This window comes from Trichomonas vaginalis, chromosome IV, assembly GCF_026262505.1.
Source record: "Trichomonas vaginalis G3 chromosome IV, whole genome shotgun sequence".
Lineage (NCBI taxonomy): Eukaryota > Parabasalia > Trichomonadida > Trichomonadidae > Trichomonas > Trichomonas vaginalis.
In genome coordinates, this window is record NC_067206.1 from 18558326 (window position 1) to 18578266 (window position 19941).

The window sequence follows — 19941 nt, forward strand, 5'->3', positions numbered from 1 at the left end:
TATTCCCACTCATTATATTCGTAAATTTTGAGGTTTATCCTTCGCTTTTAAGATCATTGAATTTGATTTTTATATAAAATAGTTATATATTAGAAAATAATATGAGTTTATGTGATATTATTTTTCAGAAGATTTTGTGTTCTTCTTCAAAATTTTATTTTTTATTAAAAAGAATCTTTACAAAATATACATTTACTTTAATTAATATTTAAAAACGTGCTCTATCAAAAGTTCCAAAAATTCAATATTTTAGCTTTTCTGAGGTGTCACTTTTGATGAATTTCTGTTGACAACAATATTATAACTAGTGCAAGATAAGTGATAGAAAACAATAAAATATTACTGTTTTTATAACCTTTTTAATTTCGGTTTCAAAATGCAATGATATTTTCATAAATTGAGAGTAGGTGCCAAAAGTGGTTACTCTTAAACAACCGTCGGATTTCCGGGTGAAATCGTGACACACTTTCGTCTTTCGTAGGTGGTGGTGGTTGTTACAAAAGGTAACTTCGAATGTAGCGTGAAATCTGCAAAAAAATTCTGAAATTTGAATGGAGAACACAAAAATTGAATAGTTTACGTCAATAAAAAAGAGAAAAATGAAGCCAATGTGTTTCGAACTTAGGACTTAGAGCAGCAATCCCACTGTTTATCCCATTACACTACATGCATCTCTCACCTCAGTGAATGAGATCAACTATATGATAACTTTTTCCCCATTATATTCTTGTGGAAAAGTGACAAATAGCAACTTTGACCCTCTCTCCATAAATTGATATGGAAAATAGGATATAGAATTATTTTTAGGGTATTTCTATTTTCCAAAAAATTAGTAAATCAGTTTTTTTAACATGAAAACTCTAACTTTTGTTTCTGCTTTTATTTTTTGAAAAAAATTTGGAATTTTTGTGATATAGCATAACATTTCAGAAACAATAAAATTGGATGACGATATGATATTTTTGAATCAATTTCATTTATGACATGATTTACAAAAAATCAAAGGAAATTTCTCAAAAAATGTGCTATTATAATAGAAAAAATGTCTCACTTTATGTTTACAATGTATAGAAATCAAAAATATTATTTGTTGCTAATCTTTTAGTAAAACCAAACAGAGTTTTTCATTTTATCAATGGTGTCGAAGACATTTAAACACCACCCGTCGGACACTGCTTGCCAATATTAAATTGACAAGCAGTAAATAAGTTACCATAGGTGTAAGAATACGCCAATTCCAAAATGAAATTAGAAATAATACAAAATTTGTATTTAAACACCGCCCGTCGGACACTGCTTGCCAATATTAAATTGGCAAGCAATTTCTATTGTTAATTCAGAGGCCTCGGGCTCTCCTTCTTTTTTCTCTTCCCTAATTTCTCCCTCCCGGGGCCTCTGACAAAAGTATTCAATTTTGATTTTGACATCTGACATCTGATATTTGACAATCTGACAAAAGCTCTCAATTTAAATTTGACATTTGACATCTGACATTTTCGTTCATAAGATTCGCAGTTTACAAGAAAGCTGGGAAGCTTTGTCTAAATCCTCAGTTATTAAGACAAAGTTTCCCAACTATCTAGTAGAAACTAAAGGCTGTGGGGTACTAATATATATATAATCAGTGCCTCATAGACTTTAGTTTCTTAAATAAAATGAGAAAACTTGCTGGCAATGCATTTTGATAACAGATTGGAAGCTATGAATCACTGATCTTGAATTAGTGATTCATAGCCTCCAATCTTTGTTAAAAGGTGCTAAACTTTTGGCAAAATGGAAGATATTATTCAAATGTTTTGACATTTTCTAATGAGAATGAAAGGGTGAGGGCTATATATTGGCCTTATATAGCCCTCGCCCTTTGATTTCAAATAGAAATGCGAGAAACTTTTCTCAAATAGTTTATAATTTGGGAAAATTTTCTCATATTTCTACTAGGAATAGGAGCCTACGAGACACTAAACTAGTGTCAGTGCTTCGTAGGTTCCTATCTCTTAGTTGAGGCGAGCAAATTTGAAGTTAATTTGAAACAATAAAATTCAAGTTTTCTCGCCTCAACGGGAGAATGAAAGGGCGAGGGCTATATAAGGCCAATATCTTCCATTTTGCCAAAAGTTTCGTCGATTTCTACTAGGAATAGGACCCTACGAAGCACTGACTCTAGGCCAGTACCTCGTAGGTTCCTATCCCTACTATGAAAAGACCCAAACTTTGGGCTTATTTTAAGAAATCAGCCCAAAGTTTGGGCTTTTCTTATGGGAATGAAAGGCATTGAGGGATAACGTAATAATGTAGACTCCTCGGCCTTTCATTCTCACAAACCATATCATTAGTCATAAAAAATAACAAGCTTAGTGACTAAGCTAGGCAGTGTATGGCTCTACAGTATAATAATTCAAATTCGGCTTTCCCGAATTTTCATTTAGATTGTCAATCCCATGCACAACCATAGTTCGCAATTGTAAACGATACGACACTTTTTGTTTACAGACTTTACATTTGTTTACAAATGTCACTTTTCATGTCATTTTTTGAAAATTTGTATCACTCTTCACAAAATTTATCAAATTTAGATATTTTCAAATTTTGCGAATTGATTGAATAATTGCATATTTTATCACATGTTTCTAGAAGTATGTGTAATATTTTTGATTTCATCAAGTAATTGTCGAATTTGATCTTAAGGGTCCACTGTAAGGCCAAATAAGGTCTATCGTCGTCCCAAAATATTGCTCAAGATGGTGTTTTACTAAGGCCCAAAACTTAAAAAAACAAAAAAAAATTAACTTTACTCTTTTGAGATCCTTATCAGATGTGCAACAATTTGATGCAGTATCACAATTCGAATCCGATTTTTTAATGTAGATGTGTTGTAAACAGAAATTCATCAAAAGTGACACCTCAGAAAAGCTAAAATATTGAATTTTTGGAACTTTTGATAGAGCACGTTTTTAAATATTAATTAAAGTAAATGTATATTTTGTAAAGATTCTTTTTAATAAAAAATAAAATTTTGAAAAAGAACACAAAATCTTCTGAAAAATAATATCACATAAACTCATATTATTTTCTAATATATAACTATTTTATATAAAAATCAAAGTCAATTTTATTTTTCATATTCAAATGGACTGAGTGTTAACATTTAACATTTTTTGCTAATTGTCGTCAAAAATTAGGCGTAAAGCAAAAATTGATATTTCATATGGTTTTATGATAGATAAGCATTATATTCCCACTCATTATATTCGTAAATTTTGAGGTTTATCCTTCGACAAACCCAAATTTTAGCTAAAAGTGACAGGGAAAAAACGTTTAGTATTAAAAAAAAGACCGATGAGAGCTTCGTTCGAAATATAGAGGGAACTGAGAATGCACAACCATTCTCAGGGAATATTGGATGCTATTTCCGTTCCCTCTGTATGGAAAATTGAGGTTTTCAAAGGGAGTTAAAATAATATCAAATTTATACTAATTTACTTCAAAATACAAAAGTATTTGACAGCTAAAATTAGTTACTTTAGCAAGCCTATCAATACCCTTTTACGATTATTGTTACTTTTTCGAAATAAAAGTAAAAACAAATTTATACTAATTTACTTCAAAATACAAAAGTATTTGACAGCTAAAATTAGTTACTTTAGCAAGCCTATCAATACCCTTTTACGATTATTGTTACTTTTTCGAAATAAAATAAATTTATTATCAAAAACCTTTTTTTTTCTTAGTAAAAATAAACGAAATTTTTTACCTTATGAACTTTTGATGGAAATATGCAAATTTAAAATAATAAAGAAAGCCGCGAGCGAAGCGATCGGCTTAGTTCGAAGATTTTGATTCAAATCTTTGCTGATCTGTAATTCGCGAGAAAAAAACATAGCACACATTTGCACACATTTTGACACTTTTTCTGACAAGCATCATTCAAATTTGAAGAAAAACCTCTAAATTTCATTCAAATTCCTGTCAAAATGTGTGCAAAATTGAAATAGGCACACATTTTGACATACGATTATTTATATACGTTATTTTAATGGTTTCAGAGAAATCTTCGTTACACATTATTGAAGATTACTCAATATTTAAGTGAATGACTCACTACCACCTGTTTAGAAAAATGGTAGCATAAAATCCAAATGTCACATATATTATTTCTTATTTCATACAAATAAACTTACAATTATAACCTCAACTTGTTTGCAAAGCAGAAACTCAATATAAGCAATCGATCAGTAGTGTATTTAAAAGTCGAATTTAAATTTAAAAATTTATAATCTTATTTCGGAACCAATTAGTATAAATTTAGGACAAAAAGCTACGTGGTGTTGATAACAACTATTAAAATTCAAATATTACTACCATGAACAATACAATGGCTCATATTGATAATTGATAAACGTGCATATAAATTGCATATATCATCAATGTCATTAAGTAAAATACATGTATATAAATAGATTAGAAATATTTTTCGGTTAGAATTAAAATCTATGTAATAAAAAATAAGTTATAAAAATAAATACCGAATTTTTATTTGTAATATAAACTGCTACAATATGCTAGTGTATACAAATGTATTTGTCGTATTGATTTGAAAGATCTTCAACATGGTTCAGATCTAAATTTGAAACTCGTAAAATAAAGCGAATCTTTATTTGTAATATAAACTGCTACAATATGCTAGTGTATACAAATGTATTTGTCGTATTGATTTGAAAGATCTTCAACATGGTTCAGATCTAAATTTGAAACTCGTAAAATAAAGCGAATCTTTATTTGTAATATAAACTGCTACAATATGCTAGTGTATACAAATGTATTTGTCGTATTGATTTGAAAGATCTTCAACATGGTTCAGATCTAAATTTGAAACTCGTAAAATAAAGCGAATCTTTATTTGTAATATAAACTGCTACAATATGCTAGTGTGTACAAATGTGTTTGTACAAATGTATAACTCTTTGTCAATTGTTATGGCACCTTATAACTTAAAAATCATTTTCATTAACAAATATAAAAAGTGACAATTAATATTTTCATTAAATGCATATTTAATTATCAAAACAATGTCGATTTAGCTTGAATGTTCATTATAAATGTGTAAGTTTAGGAAAACAAAAAATAATTAATTCTCGCAAAGAAACTTATTTTAAAAGAACCTAAACAAAAGTTCATATAATAATAAATCTAAAAATAGATATTAATTTAAACGAAGATAATGAGAGAATGGGGATGTTGTAAAACAATGAGACTTAATGATCAAATAATTAAAATAATAAAATTAATTAAAGGAAAGCTAAAATAGTTTAATGAATTTTTATAGATTGGTTACACAATCAATGTTTCTGTGTCAATGTACATCAATCAACATCGTTTCATTGAATTTTGTCTTCATATATACTTATATATTACTGTTCCTGTTTCCCTTATTATTAATTTTCAAATTCTTATATAATAATTTTTTATTCTAAATGATTTGTCATAAATTAATTAATCTCATTTCCAAAAATATCATCTTCTGTAATTTCGAATTCATTGATATTTATATCATCGGATTCTTCTAATTTAATTGTAACAGAATTTGAAAACTGCTCATCATTTTTATTCAGATATTTTTCAATTTCTATATCTCGATAATCGGCCTCTCCAAATCGAAATGATTTTTTATGTTTTTTGATTATTTCACTTGGTATTTCTGCACGTTCTAATCCAAAATTAGATGTGAATACATCTAACTCTTGTTGAATTCTTGTCAATGGTATAAAATACGATTTTTTATGATCAAAATTGTCATTTTGCTGTCTTGCATATCGATGAAAATATACCTTATCAACTTTCAATAGGATGTAAATCATATGATAAATAGTTGGATGTGGGAATGCAATATGAGAGTTTAACACTTTGTTAAATGACTCAACTCTTATATACGAAAAAAAGAGATCTGACATTGTGTCAGATCTCAGTAAAAGTGACATTTACATGTCAAAAAAATAGAATGAGTTTAAGTAATTAAAATTGAGGGTGAGAGTAGTATTGTATGAAATAATATCTCTCACCCTCCAATTCATCCTATGGCGCCGAAAAAATTTTGGTGAAATGCGACCACATTTCACCAAAATTTCTCGGCGCCATATAGAGAACTAGAGCCTGTGAGGTACTGATACTATCCATGTACCTCGCAGGCTCTAGTTCCAAGCCAAAATGGCTAAAAATTGCCCGCAATTGTTCACATTGCGGGCAATTTTTAGCCATTTTGGCTGGGAATTGGAGGGTGAGAGTAGTATTGTATGAAATAATATCTCTCACCCTCCAATTCATCCTATGGCGCCGAAAAAATTTTGGTGAAATGCGACCACATTTCACCAAAATTTCTCGGCGCCATATAGAGAACTAGAGCCTGTGAGGTACTGATACTATCCATGTACCTCGCAGGCTCTAGTTCCAAGCCAAAATGGCTAAAAATTGCCCGCAATTGTTCACATTCCCATCTTTTGTTGGTAAGACGAAGAATATGAAATAAATTATGAAGAAGATAATGATGAATAAAATATCACTTTTTATATTTTTGACACGTAAAGTTGTCACTTTTCTGTCAAACCGTTTTTATCGTTTTCGTATATAACATACTTTCTTCTATTTTTACGAACACGAATGTGAGTACCTGTCGGGTTCCCATTGTTGTCATAGTCAATAGTATTTTCATATGGGTCGCGTTTAGGTATTTCTATTTTTACTTTGTCACCTTTCTGAAGTTTGAAGCCCGGCATTCTTTCTTGTTTGTCTCTTTTGACTAAATTATTAAATATATAGTCTTTCTCTAAGTCAGGGTTGTTTTTCATTTCTTCGGGGGAGTGGTTTCCCAAACCTTTTTGTTTACGGCTATTGTAAATATTTAAAACTTGTCTCATCTTTGCCATGGAGAAGTGTCTATACTTGTCGTCATATGACATTTCATTTGCTTCACCACCTTGTGGTTGGTTTAAGTCTCTTAACATTTTTATACAACCGTCAATGACACCAAGAGCAGAATGGTTTTGGTCGACAATGAAATATTGGTTTACATTTTTTGAACGCAGATAGTTTTTTACATCATCTGATTTGAAAGAACTTTCACAGTCAGATGTCAGTTTTGTTGGATGGTATTTGTCAACGAATATTGTCAAAGCTGCTAAGATATCTAAAATAGCTTTGGACTGTAATGGTATGGCTTCACAGTATCTTGTGTTTTGACCAACAAATATTAACCAGTATGGTGGTCCATCTTCTCTATACCTCGGAATGTTTTCCAAGATATCCATAAACCAAGCATTTGGTGTTGAACTAAAGATTTTTATCATGAGTGCTTTTTTTGTTGCCTTAGAAACATAGGGGTCCTTGTTTGGATTCGTCATTTTTTAACCCATAAGAAATGGGTTTATTTGGCGCATTAGCAGGAGTTGCATCCAGATTTTTGCCCGCAGTGGGAACAATAGCCAGAGGTGTATTTGGAGTTGGAAGGAAGATTTTGAGTACATTAGGTATACTGAAAGAGAAAGCACAACCTATTATACAAACTGTACAGAAAGGTTGGGATGTAGCACGAGATGCAACAAATCTTATTCCAAATCCTGAAACAAGAGGGAAAGTTCAAGGATGGATGGACAATGTAGGAAGACAAGCAGGAAACTATTATAACAAAGCAAATGACTACTATAACCAAGCAGGACACTATATGGACCAAGGTGAAAGATTCTTTAACAGAGGATATAACCATGCACAACAGTGGGTAAACAATAACCAACCTCAACCGCCTCAAACGTGGGGAATGTAAAGTTTTTTATTGGGATGAAATGAACAATACAGCATTGAGACAAATGGGTTCAAGATGGATTTGTCGACTTCCAGCAGTTACACAACGTGTTTGTCAAGTTCTTCCTATACCTCAGGAAGTTTTAGACCGACTTAAAAAACCTAAACAACCAGTTGAAAACAAACCAAACTAAAATTTTTTACTGAGATGAAATGACCGAAGAAGTTGAAACGGTAGATTTGACACCACAAACAAAAAGTTCAGAACCATTGTCAAAACCTGTCAAAGAACTTACAGATGAAGAGAAAAATTCAATAATAGAAAGTGCCAGGTCTGGAAATACAAACCCTAACTACAAAGTCACTTTTCATAGAAATGGAACGGCTAGTATCTCAAAAAAGAAACAGACTCTCACAAATAAAATATTGAAGTCTGAAGGAGCTTTCGAGACAACAGATGGAAAAGTTTACTTCACTGACCAACAGTTCATTATAGAACATCTCATTGACTTAGAGTCAAAATATTCTAAACTTTACAACAAACACAAAAAGTTGAAAGGAAAACAAAAACAAATGGCATATGATATTTATGAAGATGTTGACGACACAACTGTTCCTGCAGGTGAAGTAAAGTCAGAGGAACCGAAAAGTGACGAAAAACCGATAGAAGAAGAGAAACCAAAAACTGAAGATAAACCAAAACCAAAGTTTAGTTTCCAAACTAAACCAAGTCAACCTTCATTAGCTGGTATGGGTTGGCGTCAAAGACTTATGGCAGCAGGCGGTTATGTTAAGTAAAGAAAAAAACATTTTTTTATTTTTATAAAAATGCCCCCATATAGAATGGATAGAAAGTCTGCTAGAATAAAAGCAGAGTTACAAAGATATGGTTGGAGAGTTTCGAAGAAGTTTAAATATAGGAAGGGAAGACCCATAAAAGTCTATGACAAACTGGCTGGTCTTCGCTACGAAATGGATTTGGAAACAGCACGTGCCAATTATCCAAACAGACTAGAGAGGTTAGAAGAAGAACGTCTTATGGACATGCCTTTCGATGTTAGTGAACCTCAAGTTGAAGGACAGGACGGCTTTGCCAGATTCTACTGGAAACATGACGAACAATTGCATCCTTTGAGAAGGAAAAAAGGAAAAGGTGAAGACGCACATGCTCCCATGGAAAGAACAAGATATGCATATGAGAAGTACCGTGAAGTTAGAAGTCAAATTACATCTGGTCGAACCTTTACAGTAAACTTTGACGAAGGAAAGAACAAAGAAGGCTTCATGGGTGTACTTGCTGCCATACAAGACGGAAATAAGAAAGGACACAATCTCAGATTGACCATAACGGATTTGGATGGTCACATTTACTATGCAAATGGCAATGAACAAACAGCTGCAAAACTTCTTGACGCTTTCAAGACTACAAAGAGAGAACAAATGGTTGACTCCGACTCAGACATTTTGAATGCAATTGAAGGAATTGCAAGTGTCAAGTTCGAATGGTACCAACCTAACCCTCAAGCAGTCAGACAACATGCTGGATACTTCCCCTTCATAAATAAGTCTGACATTGACTTGACAAGGTATGGAATTTACAATTCAATTGAAACAATTGTCAATGAACCTTGTATTCTTACATGTCTCAGGAACTCTGGTCTTGTTACAGAAGAGAAGATGAAGTATCTTGAGTCATGTGTGAAGACAAGGTACATTCTCAGAGGTCAATTGGCAAAAATTGCACCGTTGGCAAATGTCAATATCCGAGTCAACATACCTACAGCTAAAGGTTCTTCACATGACGACTATGTTGTTGAGTTCAATTTACCATGGTTGAAGATTGCAATTGTCCACAACCACTTCATGTTGAACGAAAGTCTTACAAACCCATTGTTCGGAAAAGGCAAGTGCAACATTGTCAGAGCTGTAAACATTCTTTTCGAGAAAGGTTTGTTGGAACCAATTCCAGATGACAAGCTGACAGAAACTTTTGTACCAAAAGACGAAACAAACTTTTCATTGTTAGCAAGACCAAAAGTTGTTCCAGACAAAGTTCTAGTACAAAAGAAGTACACAATTCCACAAGGAGTTGGATTGTTCGGATACCAACCTGAACCAGAAGAACTTCCAATGAGGTTGCAAGAACTTCAAGATGCTATAAACAAACTTCCATTGAGACATCCAATTGACGTCAAATTGTATTGGAGAGCATCTGAGTTAGGTCAGAAGGTTTTATATGAAACAGGTTGCTTCGACGATGTTTATGAGATAACAGGAGAAGTTTCTCAGAAGATAAGAGACTCACTTGAATTTCCACAAACTGGACCAATTGGTTGCGACAAGTTCGACTCAGATGAAAAGATATACTATGTCGACCTTAACGCTGCATACATGAGGTTTGTCCAATATATTCCGACTGGAATTCCAAACGAAGATGGTGAGTTTCCGGGAAGGAACTATACAGTTGGAAAAGTCATACAACAACTGTATGATATTAGGAAAGCTTCAAACCCCAAACTTGCAATGACACTCAAATTGCTTATGAATTCGACATGGGGATATTCCATTAAGAAACCTCAAGAGATGAAGAGTAAACATTATGAGAAGGTCGACAACTTTGTTGAAAGGTTTTCTCCTTTTGTTTTGAAGTACGAATTCACTCAAGGTCAAAGTGGCTTAGTAACCACATTAAAACCTATTGTCGAACATTGGTCTTACCCTCAGTTCGCAAAGGCAGTACTTGACAACTACAACAAATTCTTCTCCGAAGTCAAATCCAAAGTGAAGGTTTACTATGAGAACATTGACGCACTCATGACGAACGAAGAAGGGTACAACAAACTCATTGAAATGGGAATGGTCGGTGAAAAGATGGGCTGTTTTAAGCTAGATAAGGTATTTTCTGAAGTTCATGTCCTCTCCAAGCGTAAGTACTGGGGCATACTTGAAGACGGCACAGAAATAAAACATTGCATGAAGTAAAAAATTTTTATTCGAATTTGAATTAAAATGTGGGAATTCTTGGGAACGGGAAAGGCTTATTTACTTGAGGAACAGGTAAAGGTGGTGGAGGTGGAGGTGGTGGCAACCAGTCCATTTTATATTCCTTCCTAGCTAATTTCCGTTTAATTTCATGGTCGCCCTCGGAGTCTTTGAATCGGACAGGTCGAGTTACACCATTCTTGGTCTCAAACTCATATATAACCTGTTTGTCTGTATTTTCGTCGACTATGACACGAGACACAAACATTGACCAAACGGACAAAAAGTGTCATTTCGGATGGTCAAGCAGCCAATCGCATTCGAGCACTTCGAAGAAGCCTTACGTTCCAAGGGAGAGGGTGTCTGGTGCAAGGCAGAGGTCATGAAACTCTACGAGCAGTACATCCTCAATGCCTGGGAGGACAAATCGTCCTTGGATTGGCAATTCTACCAACTCCTCTGGGACGACCTCCTACGCAACTGGGATAACGAAAGAGTCCAATTCAAAGGTCGGGAACTAATTTTGCAAATTACCCTTAATTTAACATACTTATCCAAATAAACACCTAAATTTACTTGGGGTTTCCCCCTAAAATAAAATTTTTTTACTCTTAGAACCACTCGAGGTTCTCCTTACGGTTGTTGAGCTTGTCACCGTCAATGTGTCTGACCCTCGTCTTCTTGTATGGATTTGGAACCCATTGCATACCGACAAGCCTTCCCATGGAAATTGAACCGTAATTCCGAAGGTTAAGGTTCAAGTGTCCCAAGTTGTTGAGGACTGGGGTAAGAACCTTGCCTGTCTCCTTGTTCCGGATTTGGTATGGGTAGGGTTGGGAAATTTCGTAAGCGTCATCGGCAACAAGGGTTGCCCAAACTTCCTCTTCTTCGTGTTTCTCTTCTTCATCTTCTTCCTCTTCTTCTTCGTGTTTCTTTTCTTCCTCTTCTTCCTCGACAATTCCTTCTTCAATTTGGTACTCACGAAGTACGGTGTTGCATGTTCTGTCCTTTCCGAGTACCTTCCAGATGGCGTCTATCTCTTCGAAGAAACGGTAGATGAGTCTGGCAAGGTCTCGGTTTTCTCTCTCGTAATTGCGCAAGGTTTCCGTGAAATCGTTCAGGCATTTCTCATTGGAAGCTTGGTTCATGAGGACATCGGCTTTGAGATTGGTCATCTCTGTCATAAGACTACTTTGGAGAGTCTTAATGGTGTTTGTCAGATGAGCTTTCAATTGGGCAATTTGAATTTGAACTGGGCGCTTGTCTGGCAACCTTGAAAGGACATCTGCTATTGTGTTCGGCTTCGGTGCTTGTTCGGACATCGAAAAAATGATGTGGTTTGAGAATGGCGGTTTTACTTCAAAAAGCTTGTTATGACAGTTATGTCATACAACAAGTTTAAAATAATATCTTGTTCTTCTTCTGAACGTTTGTTGTCTCTTCCGATAAAAGTTTGGAACATGAGAACCAAAAAACGTTTTTTGAGATTGCGGAAGAGTTCAGGCAAACGTTCATATTCCGGATATGTTGGGAGCAGTTCGAAACATCTGAGCTGACTTTCGGACAAAATTGGGACAATGTCAACAAATTCATCTTTGGTCGGACTGCTTGAAGGTAAGTCCCTTACATGTAAGTAGCTCTGGTAAAGTCTTCTCATTTCTGCTAACTTTTGGAGTATAGCTTCGTAGTTTAGAAGTTTTAATTTTAATTGTCTTATTCCACTCTTGACATCTAAACGGTAACTATCCATGAGGTCAAGAGTAGCTTTGGTAGCTTTAAGTGGAGCTATCTGTTCCTTGACTCCTGCAATTTTGGTTGCAATTGTGATTTGAGCTCCTTCAAGTTCGCCGTCTATGTCGTTCTCAACGTCTTCAACCATGGCTTGAAACTCTTCATCGGTCCATTGAGATTGGTGTGGGACGAATTTAACTTGCTTCATTCAAAAAATGAAAAAAAAATGTTTTTACTCAAAACGTTAAGGTTGACTGAACTGGTTGGATGTCGCCTTCACAGGTTATGTAGAACGGCTGACCCGAGAAGTGAAGGAGAGACTGAATTGCCAATTTCATATGGGGTAGGGGGTTCTCCTTGTTTGGTATTTTTATCCAAGGACGTTTGTTTAGGAACTTAACAAGAGCTTCTCTTTTGGCGTCCTTTATGCCATCGAAAGGAGTGTTTTCTGGTATTTGAATTGGAATTCCAGTCGAAGTCTCGAGATTCAAGACAGCCCTTCCAGAAATAGCGGTGAACTTGACCTTGGGCTTCATTACCCTGCGCAAGTACTGCTTAACAACTTCATTTATCTCTATAAGGTAAATTGCCTCGTCAAATCCTTCTGGCATTCCGAGTCCTTCCATCCGACAGGAAAATATTTTCCCGACAACTGGAAAAACTTTTCCGGACAAAGGGAAAAATTTTTTCCGACGACAGGAAGAACTCTTCCAGTTGTCCGTCCGTAAACCATTCAAATTTTCGAAAATTGAGAACTTTTTGGTCAAACTTCAGAAAAAGTTTTTCCTTCCGACAGAAAAAGTTTTTCCTTCCGACAGAAAAAGTTTTTCCTTCCGACAGGAAAATATTTTCCATCCCACAGGACACAAACGAATGTCCCACGTCCCACCAACCGAGTCCATTCCCAAACCAGAGGAACCGAAAGCTGCAGAACCACAACAGTCTCCTCAGCAACCTCAGTTCCAGCAAGTACCTCCGATTTACTACCAATTTCCACCTCAAGGTTACTACCCACCACAAGGCTTCCCGAACTACCCTCCTCTGCCTATGCCTTACTTCCCCAACCCTTGGATGTTCCAGCAAGCTCCACCCCAGCAATTCCAATCTCAATCTCAATCGAAGAGAGACCAAGAGTTCGAAGAAGGTCTGAACCGCTTACGCAAAGATTATGCCACAGCCCCTATGGAAGACGACAGGCTTTCAGTCTCTTCCCTCAAATCGACCGATTCGACTCGTACCACAGATTCGGTTCGTGACCGTGAAGACTACCTCAAGCAGTCTGAGAGACTCTTCATCCTACAACCATTTACAGTTGGAGCTCTCAAGAACATGCGCAATTACGAAGGTCAGACACCAGCTGGAGACCGCAAAACAGACGTACTCGCAAGAGCCGTCCAGCTCGTCAAAACAAAGACTGAGATAGTCGACTTCATACTTGCAGCTTGCCCTTACAAGTAAAAAAATAAACAATTACGAATTAAACTTTTTACTCTTTCTTTTCTGAGTTGTTTAGAGCTGGTTTCTCTTGTAGGAACCTTTCGTACTCTTCCATGGTCATGTAATTGCGAATTTTGTACGCAATTCCAGGTTCGTTGTTTTTGAACCTGATGTATGTAACGCTTCCATCCTCCTCAGGGAAGTAAGCTGTTAACATCTGACCAAGTTTTCTCGGTGACTCGGAGCTCATAAAAATGTCACTTTTTAAATGTTAAGTTTTTAGTCTTATTTTACCCTTTGTTTACCCTTTGTTTGTCAAGGTAGTATTGGAGTGCAATTTCTCCAAATTCTCTGTGTCGGAGTTCTTCAGCATTTTCCAAGGTGTACCTGGAGAACTCAAAGAAGTTGTCAAGAAGATATTGCCATGCTGCTCTTCTGAGTTCGTCGGTATTTTGGAAGTGTTGCACCTTCGAGTCTTCGGACATGAAAAAAATGACACTTTTTCAGCAAAAATAATGTTTAGGTGAAGTGGTGAGATCTCACCTGTTTTTTCACCTCTTTTCTCACCTCTTGAATTTGTCATGAATTTTCCCGAAATAAAAAATAAAGTTAGTTTTATTTTTATTTATTTTTTTATCCGGAATATAAAGACAGATATGTCAACAACAGAGAACACAACAACAGTTATAGTCCATGAAGCCATAAATGAAGAATATGAGTACATACAGTTTAACAAACAACTCCGTCTCATTCGTTCGGTCAAAGACGATATGTACCAAATGCAAAGTATTTTGACAGCATGTTTTGCTCCAGATACTAAGCTTCCTAAAGACTGGTTTAGGAACCAAAGCACACAAGAACTTTTGAGCGAAGCACAGCGAGACATACTTTTTTCTGAAAACAGTGAAGAACAGCGAGTAGGTAAAAAACCCCAGTCGCCAAAACTCTATGAAAATCGTGAAGAACAGCGAGTAGGTAAAAAACCCCAGTCGCCAAAACTCTATGAAAATCGTGAAAAATTGCCAAACGGTTTGAGAGGATATTATGTACATAGACTTCTTGTAAATGCTGTTGCAATGTGGGCTTCGCCTCGTTATGCATGGCATGTTTACAGACTTCTTGACGAAATTCATAGACAAGAACGTGAAGAGCTAGAGAACAAGCTTGAAGCAAAAGACAAAAGCATTCAGAAAAGAATACCAGTTCGTACCAAAAGTAAGGAAAAGAATATAAGTATATGATTTATACTGAAGAGATGGAAAATGAAGAAGACAGAGATATGGTTATGTTGCATTTAGTCAGAAGAAACAACAAAAGCTTTTACGACCTTGCTAAGATTTACAAATCTGACAGAAATTGGTTCTATCGCGAAAAACTTACCGATTCAATGACCCAAATGAAGATGTGAAACAAATAGTTCAAGATACGTTACCTCAAACACACTATGATATGAAAGGTTGTACAATACTTACATTCAAAAAGATTTGCCATTGTTAAAGGAAAAAATAACAGAGTATTTACAACTTCAAAACAAGTAGAGTAAATGAACCATTTATTTTTCAAGCTTGACTTTTTACAATTTGAACTTTGTTTGCGTAGATATGAATTCTGAAAGAAGTATGAGGGTCTTGTATGACTTTGTATTCTTCTTCCCATAGTTCATGTCTGTCAAACTTACTGCCATGGACTCTTTCATAAGTTCCATGAAATCGTCTTCGGACAATCCGGGGAAAAGTACAATGTCAGTAAGTATTCTCTTTACATCCTTACTTAAACTCTTTGCTGTCTGTACACATATTACGACTGAAATGTTAAAGTGTCTGAGCTTCTTAAGAATTCGACACATATCTTGTTCTCTATTCTTTAACAAAGGATGAGAAGCAAAGTCATCTAAGATAAGAAGACATCTATGAGGGTAAGTCTTCCAATCGTAAGATTGCAATTTCTTCGAAATGTATTCTATCTCTTTCTGTTGTTTCTGAAGTGGTGTTTGTCTAATATTCTCTGCATTTCCTCATTTGGGTCTTTAAACTTAGAATTTATATACTCATTTATAGCATTATACTTTAAAACTCTTCTTTGGTACTTCTTTATCCAATCTAACAACTCAGAGTCTTTTATACATACTAACTTAGACTTCTTTATAATACTTTGAACGAATTGACGTTTGGTCAAATTGACCAGAAGTACTACAAATAACAACTAACTCATAGAATGGGTTCTTCTCATCTAGTTCTTGTTGTTTGTGCAGCCATTTTAAGATAAGTGAAAGTCTTACCCGACCCAGGTGGTGGCAATTAGACCTGTTATACCATTCTGAGCAAATAAGAACTTGTCATGTATAGGTTTTATCTGAGCATTTTCTAACTTCCTCTTGTTCTTGTTTAAAACATTCTCAAATTTCTTGTCAATGTCAGCAAACTTTTTTTCTAACATATTTTTAGAAAAATTAAAATTTTTATCTTTTAGAAAATGTCTAGCGATTTCGCTATCTATATTCGAGACAAACTTTTTGACAGCAAAACATCTGTCGACCATAAAATCTTACATAGTGTAAACAAGAAAGGTGAATTTGTTCTAAAGTTCTGTTTCTGGGAATATGACAAGAACCATAAAACATTACAAAGAGCAGTCTTAAAATTTGTCAATGACAGACTTGTTGACAGAGATGACGCCTCTTGGAGAGATGAAGTCCAACAAAACTTCTTAGAATGCAAAGAAGACACATGCGCTGTTCTTGAAGATGAAATAGAAAACAGAATAGAAGAGCTATTAAAGGACAAAGAACTTTTACAGAAATATGGTTCGGAGAAATTTGACATAACTCCACCAGAGAAGAAGAAGAAGAAAGAAAAGAAAGAGAAAAAAGTAGAAGAAAAGAAAGAAAAGAAAGTAGAAGAAGAGAAGAAAGAACCTGAACCAGTTCCAGAGAAAAAGAAATTTGACATGTAAAAATAAAATTTTATTTTTAGAACATTTCTGGGTCAATGTCAATGTTCTCTTCCTCTTTAGGAGTAAACACACTGGCTTAGACTCTAAAATCTTTTTACCCAATTTACCTTGAACTTCTACAACTTTAGACTCATAATATTCATAGTCGTCTGCTTTCTTTGGTTCATAAGGTATAACAAGTTTGTATGCTTTGCCTTCTTTAAGGTTTGAAAACCTTCTGTCAAAACTTTCTTTGACTGCTAACAAACCTTCTATGTCTAAGTCTTCAAATTTCGCACCATTTTTAGTCACAATAGCAAACTTAACTGGTTCGATGTTCCAAACTTTGCTGAATGAAGACTTTTCAAAATGGTAGAAGTAAACATTCAAATATGTGAATGGGTCTAGTTCTTCTTTAAGTCCTGACATGTACTTGTTTACTGAGATGAATTTTGTCATCTTTTCTATCGGATAAAAAAAATATTTTTTAAAATTTACTCAGAAAAATTTTTCTTTGTATATACACCATTCTGAACATCTAAAAGACTTTTGACATTTGCCAAGAATGTACGTTTAGAAGCTGCCATATAACCATATTCTTGACAATATTGTTTATACGAATCGTACAATGACCTTTCATCTAATGACACAAAGTCAGTTTCATCTATGAACAGTTCATATACACTCTTGTTTGCTTCTAACAATGTTTGTCTCTCTTCGGTATGTGGAATTTGTCTTGGATTGAACTTAGAAATATCTAATGTCATGAAATATGAGAACAAGTGGTTGTAAAAGTCAGATGTCAAAGTTTCTGCTAAGTCGTCAAAATATTCTGTATCTTGCATATGAGAATCTGACGTTCTGACAACTACATATCTTCTGTCAGAACTTTCTAACTTCATCGGAACAGTATTGTTTGAAACCATAATGAAGTTTGCAACATTCTCACAAACTCTTTGGTCTTTATACTTTCTTTCAACAACTCCAACTTTGTCTGTTATAAGACTCTTCAAAGCATCTGAGTTCAAAACTTTTGTTGTATCTATACTTTGAAGTTCATTGCAAACTATAAGTTTCATATTCTCTATTGAGGAGTTAAACTTGCCACAGATGTTTTCTATGTTTGTCATATTCGGATTCGAATAACCTTCTAACAGTTTGCACAAAATATCTGTAAAGAATGTGTTCTTACCAGTTCCTTGTTTTCCAATTATAATGAGAGCAGTTTCATTTTTAGCACTTGGATGTTGTAAGATGTTTGCAAACCAACATAAGATATACTCATAGACTCTTTCGTTTCCATTGCATATAATTTCTTTGACATGGTCTAACCAAGCTTCTATAATATTTTCTTTCCATTCTACTTGTTCATATTTATATCCAGTGAAGATAGAATAGAAGTTTGGAGAAGGTGTATAGAACTTTATACCTCGAACTGAAAAATCTTCTAACTTTGACAATAAGATATCCCAAGCATCTAACATCTTCATGCCAACTTGTACGACTTTTATTTTCTTAAGTTTCTGTCTACATTCTTGTTCTGAAACTATTGTTGCTCTTGGTTTGTTAAAGACTACATCCCATTCTTTCATGACATAACATTCTGGGGCAGAGTCAACATAAATGACTAAACGTTTCAAATTCTCGACTGCTTTGTTATAGTCTCGAAATGGACACATATTTCTGAATGCTTGGAAGTCATAAAAATCTGAAACATCTATTCTGTACATTTTTATAAAAATAAAAAAAATATTTTTTTTATTCTTGACTTTGTTGTTGCATTTGTTGCATTTGTTGCATTTGTTGTTCTTGAGCTATTTGTTGTTGAAGTTGTTCTTGTAATACAATACTTTCACCAGTTGCATCTTCCAATTCGAAACTTTCTGCCGTCATTGACAAATACATAGGACATAAAAGTTTTACAGGAACAAAGTTTGCGTCAACTAATGTCAACGTTATACTTGCCAAAGTGTTTGAGTTCACTAAGGTTGAAAATTCTGCATTCGAATGAACAATAGGCAAACCAGCAGAGAAAGTATTGTTATACGCATAAGTATCTTTTGGTCATAATAGTTTCTGTCAACATTCGAATAACACTTTGAACCTAAGTTTGAAACAATATATAAGATTGGTGTGCTTAATGTCAATGGAATAGACATTCCTTGTATGACACCTTTTCCTGTTATAGGAAACTGTTGTAGTAAAAACCAGAAATAAGTTTTGTATTATAGCTCATATCGTTTATAGTAAACTCAGTCGGACATCCAAACATAATGAAACCTGCTCTAGTTGCAGCACATGTTACACCCGTACTTAAAGTATTAAATAAGTCAACAAAACCTGTTGGTGGTATATCTGAGTAAGTATCTTCAAAGGAGTATTTTTTACCATTCACAACAATAAAGTCTTCTGGTGTCAAAAGAGCAAAACAGGCTTTAGTCGTCATTGTGTTTAAGGTTAGTTTACAATATCGTCCTTGAGGACTTTGTAAGTTTGTTGTTATAGAATTATATGACTCAGGGTTTTTAGTCGTAATAGTATAAACCATTATGTCTTCTGCCATTTATATATATTTAAAAGTTTTTTCTGAAAGTGGAGAAGAACTTCATCTAAACTTTCACATGGCGTTTCTTGAAGTTCTCTGTCTAAGAAGTTCAAATATTTTGTAAAGACATAGAACTTTCCTTTGTCTACACGAACAAACAAAACAGGGTCTTTCATATCGTTCAAAAGTGTGTAAAGTCCTTTACATGAAATAAAGTCTATATTATTTTCTTCAAACATCTTTCAAGAAGTTTTGACATTTTTACTTAGCAAAATAAATTTTAATGAAAATGTTGTTTGGTCGTCAAATATTTTTATGACGTCTGGGAAACTATACTTTAAGTTCAAACGTTTCACCTCCTTTCATACGTATATCTTGTCAATGACATTATATGAAACACCACAGCAACTAATGTCGGGTTCTATTTCTTTGATGTTTATATCGTCTGCCTCTGTCAAAAGTTTCAATAGTTCTTTCAAAACTTCATGAGGTGCAATGACATATGAGTTCACTTTTACAGGGTTGTG

The 19941-nt window shown here is 34.4% G+C and overlaps 17 protein-coding genes and 2 pseudogenes across 19 annotated transcripts, besides 14 other annotated features; 8 read left to right on the forward strand and 11 right to left on the reverse strand.

Annotated features, from left to right (window-relative positions):
- Positions 1-257: 257 nt before the first annotated feature.
- Positions 258-295: a mobile genetic element.
- Positions 258-295: a terminal%2Cinverted (terminal inverted repeat of Banshee-A3 transposon ID:TVAGG3_0122420).
- A 1234-nt stretch (positions 296-1529) lies between these two features.
- Positions 1530-1676: a mobile genetic element.
- An 883-nt stretch (positions 1677-2559) lies between these two features.
- Positions 2560-2684: a mobile genetic element.
- A 184-nt stretch (positions 2685-2868) lies between these two features.
- Positions 2869-2906: a mobile genetic element.
- Positions 2869-2906: a terminal%2Cinverted (terminal inverted repeat of Banshee-A3 transposon ID:TVAGG3_0122450).
- A 369-nt stretch (positions 2907-3275) lies between these two features.
- Positions 3276-3303: a terminal%2Cinverted (terminal inverted repeat of TvMULE3 transposon ID:TVAGG3_0122460).
- Positions 3276-5935: a mobile genetic element.
- Positions 3866-5392: a mobile genetic element.
- Positions 3866-5392: a terminal%2Cinverted (terminal inverted repeat of MuDRx-1_TV_TvPhantom-3 transposon ID:TVAGG3_0122470).
- A 148-nt stretch (positions 5936-6083) lies between the features above and the next one.
- Positions 6084-6192: a mobile genetic element.
- Positions 6193-6333: 141 nt separating this feature from the next.
- Positions 6334-6442: a mobile genetic element.
- A 120-nt stretch (positions 6443-6562) lies between these two features.
- Positions 6563-6625: a mobile genetic element.
- Positions 6624-19941: part of a mobile genetic element that runs on past the window's edge.
- TVAGG3_0122520 (uncharacterized protein) lies at positions 6792-7391 on the reverse strand (the record flags this gene model as incomplete). Its single annotated transcript, XM_051223607.1, has 1 exon — positions 6792-7391. A coding segment is annotated over one exon (600 nt), but the record flags the coding sequence as incomplete, so codon positions are not given.
- TVAGG3_0122530 (uncharacterized protein) lies at positions 7830-7982 on the forward strand (the record flags this gene model as incomplete). Its single annotated transcript, XM_051223608.1, has 1 exon — positions 7830-7982. One exon carries the CDS (start codon positions 7830-7832, stop codon positions 7980-7982), a length of 153 nt encoding a protein of 50 aa, XP_051108594.1.
- On the forward strand, positions 8215-8586 carry TVAGG3_0122540 (phage tail repeat-like family; the record flags this gene model as incomplete). Its single annotated transcript, XM_051223609.1, has 1 exon — positions 8215-8586. One exon carries the CDS (start codon positions 8215-8217, stop codon positions 8584-8586), a length of 372 nt encoding a protein of 123 aa, XP_051108595.1.
- On the forward strand, positions 8632-9680 carry TVAGG3_0122550 (uncharacterized protein; the record flags this gene model as incomplete). The annotated part of the gene is made up of 1 exon (XM_051223610.1): positions 8632-9680. A coding segment is annotated over one exon (1049 nt), but the record flags the coding sequence as incomplete, so codon positions are not given.
- On the forward strand, positions 10180-10770 carry TVAGG3_0122560 (DNA/RNA polymerases family; the record flags this gene model as incomplete). The annotated part of the gene is made up of 1 exon (XM_051223611.1): positions 10180-10770. One exon carries the CDS (start codon positions 10180-10182, stop codon positions 10768-10770), a length of 591 nt encoding a protein of 196 aa, XP_051108597.1.
- Positions 10793-11038, reverse strand: TVAGG3_0122570 (uncharacterized protein; the record flags this gene model as incomplete). The annotated part of the gene is made up of 1 exon (XM_051223612.1): positions 10793-11038. The coding sequence occupies one exon, from the start codon at positions 11036-11038 to the stop codon at positions 10793-10795; it is 246 nt and encodes an 81-aa protein (XP_051108598.1).
- Positions 11069-11332, forward strand: TVAGG3_0122580 (uncharacterized protein; the record flags this gene model as incomplete). Its single annotated transcript, XM_051223613.1, has 1 exon — positions 11069-11332. The coding sequence occupies one exon, from the start codon at positions 11069-11071 to the stop codon at positions 11330-11332; it is 264 nt and encodes an 87-aa protein (XP_051108599.1).
- Positions 11382-11954, reverse strand: TVAGG3_0122590 (cytochrome B-C1 complex subunit 6, mitochondrial family; the record flags this gene model as incomplete). Its single annotated transcript, XM_051223614.1, has 1 exon — positions 11382-11954. One exon carries the CDS (start codon positions 11952-11954, stop codon positions 11382-11384), a length of 573 nt encoding a protein of 190 aa, XP_051108600.1.
- TVAGG3_0122600 (uncharacterized protein) lies at positions 12398-12709 on the reverse strand (the record flags this gene model as incomplete). The annotated part of the gene is made up of 1 exon (XM_051223615.1): positions 12398-12709. A coding segment is annotated over one exon (312 nt), but the record flags the coding sequence as incomplete, so codon positions are not given.
- On the reverse strand, positions 12738-13127 carry TVAGG3_0122610 (uncharacterized protein; the record flags this gene model as incomplete). The annotated part of the gene is made up of 1 exon (XM_051223616.1): positions 12738-13127. The coding sequence occupies one exon, from the start codon at positions 13125-13127 to the stop codon at positions 12738-12740; it is 390 nt and encodes a 129-aa protein (XP_051108602.1).
- On the forward strand, positions 13375-13959 carry TVAGG3_0122620 (uncharacterized protein; the record flags this gene model as incomplete). Its single annotated transcript, XM_051223617.1, has 1 exon — positions 13375-13959. One exon carries the CDS (start codon positions 13375-13377, stop codon positions 13957-13959), a length of 585 nt encoding a protein of 194 aa, XP_051108603.1.
- Positions 13988-14188, reverse strand: TVAGG3_0122630 (uncharacterized protein; the record flags this gene model as incomplete). The annotated part of the gene is made up of 1 exon (XM_051223618.1): positions 13988-14188. The coding sequence occupies one exon, from the start codon at positions 14186-14188 to the stop codon at positions 13988-13990; it is 201 nt and encodes a 66-aa protein (XP_051108604.1).
- On the forward strand, positions 14595-15040 carry TVAGG3_0122640 (KilA, N-terminal/APSES-type HTH, DNA-binding family; the record flags this gene model as incomplete). Its single annotated transcript, XM_051223619.1, has 1 exon — positions 14595-15040. A coding segment is annotated over one exon (446 nt), but the record flags the coding sequence as incomplete, so codon positions are not given.
- On the reverse strand, positions 15498-16374 carry TVAGG3_0122650 (annotated as a pseudogene). The gene has a single exon. A coding segment is annotated over exon 1 (877 nt).
- TVAGG3_0122660 (uncharacterized protein) lies at positions 16411-16890 on the forward strand (the record flags this gene model as incomplete). The annotated part of the gene is made up of 1 exon (XM_051223620.1): positions 16411-16890. The coding sequence occupies one exon, from the start codon at positions 16411-16413 to the stop codon at positions 16888-16890; it is 480 nt and encodes a 159-aa protein (XP_051108606.1).
- On the reverse strand, positions 16998-17328 carry TVAGG3_0122670 (protein of unknown function, DUF4108 family; the record flags this gene model as incomplete). The annotated part of the gene is made up of 1 exon (XM_051223621.1): positions 16998-17328. A coding segment is annotated over one exon (331 nt), but the record flags the coding sequence as incomplete, so codon positions are not given.
- On the reverse strand, positions 17364-17714 carry TVAGG3_0122680 (Poxvirus D5 protein-like family; the record flags this gene model as incomplete). Its single annotated transcript, XM_051223622.1, has 1 exon — positions 17364-17714. The coding sequence occupies one exon, from the start codon at positions 17712-17714 to the stop codon at positions 17364-17366; it is 351 nt and encodes a 116-aa protein (XP_051108608.1).
- TVAGG3_0122690 (uncharacterized protein) lies at positions 17876-18461 on the reverse strand (the record flags this gene model as incomplete). The annotated part of the gene is made up of 1 exon (XM_051223623.1): positions 17876-18461. A coding segment is annotated over one exon (586 nt), but the record flags the coding sequence as incomplete, so codon positions are not given.
- TVAGG3_0122700 lies at positions 18628-19315 on the reverse strand (annotated as a pseudogene). The gene has a single exon. A coding segment is annotated over exon 1 (688 nt).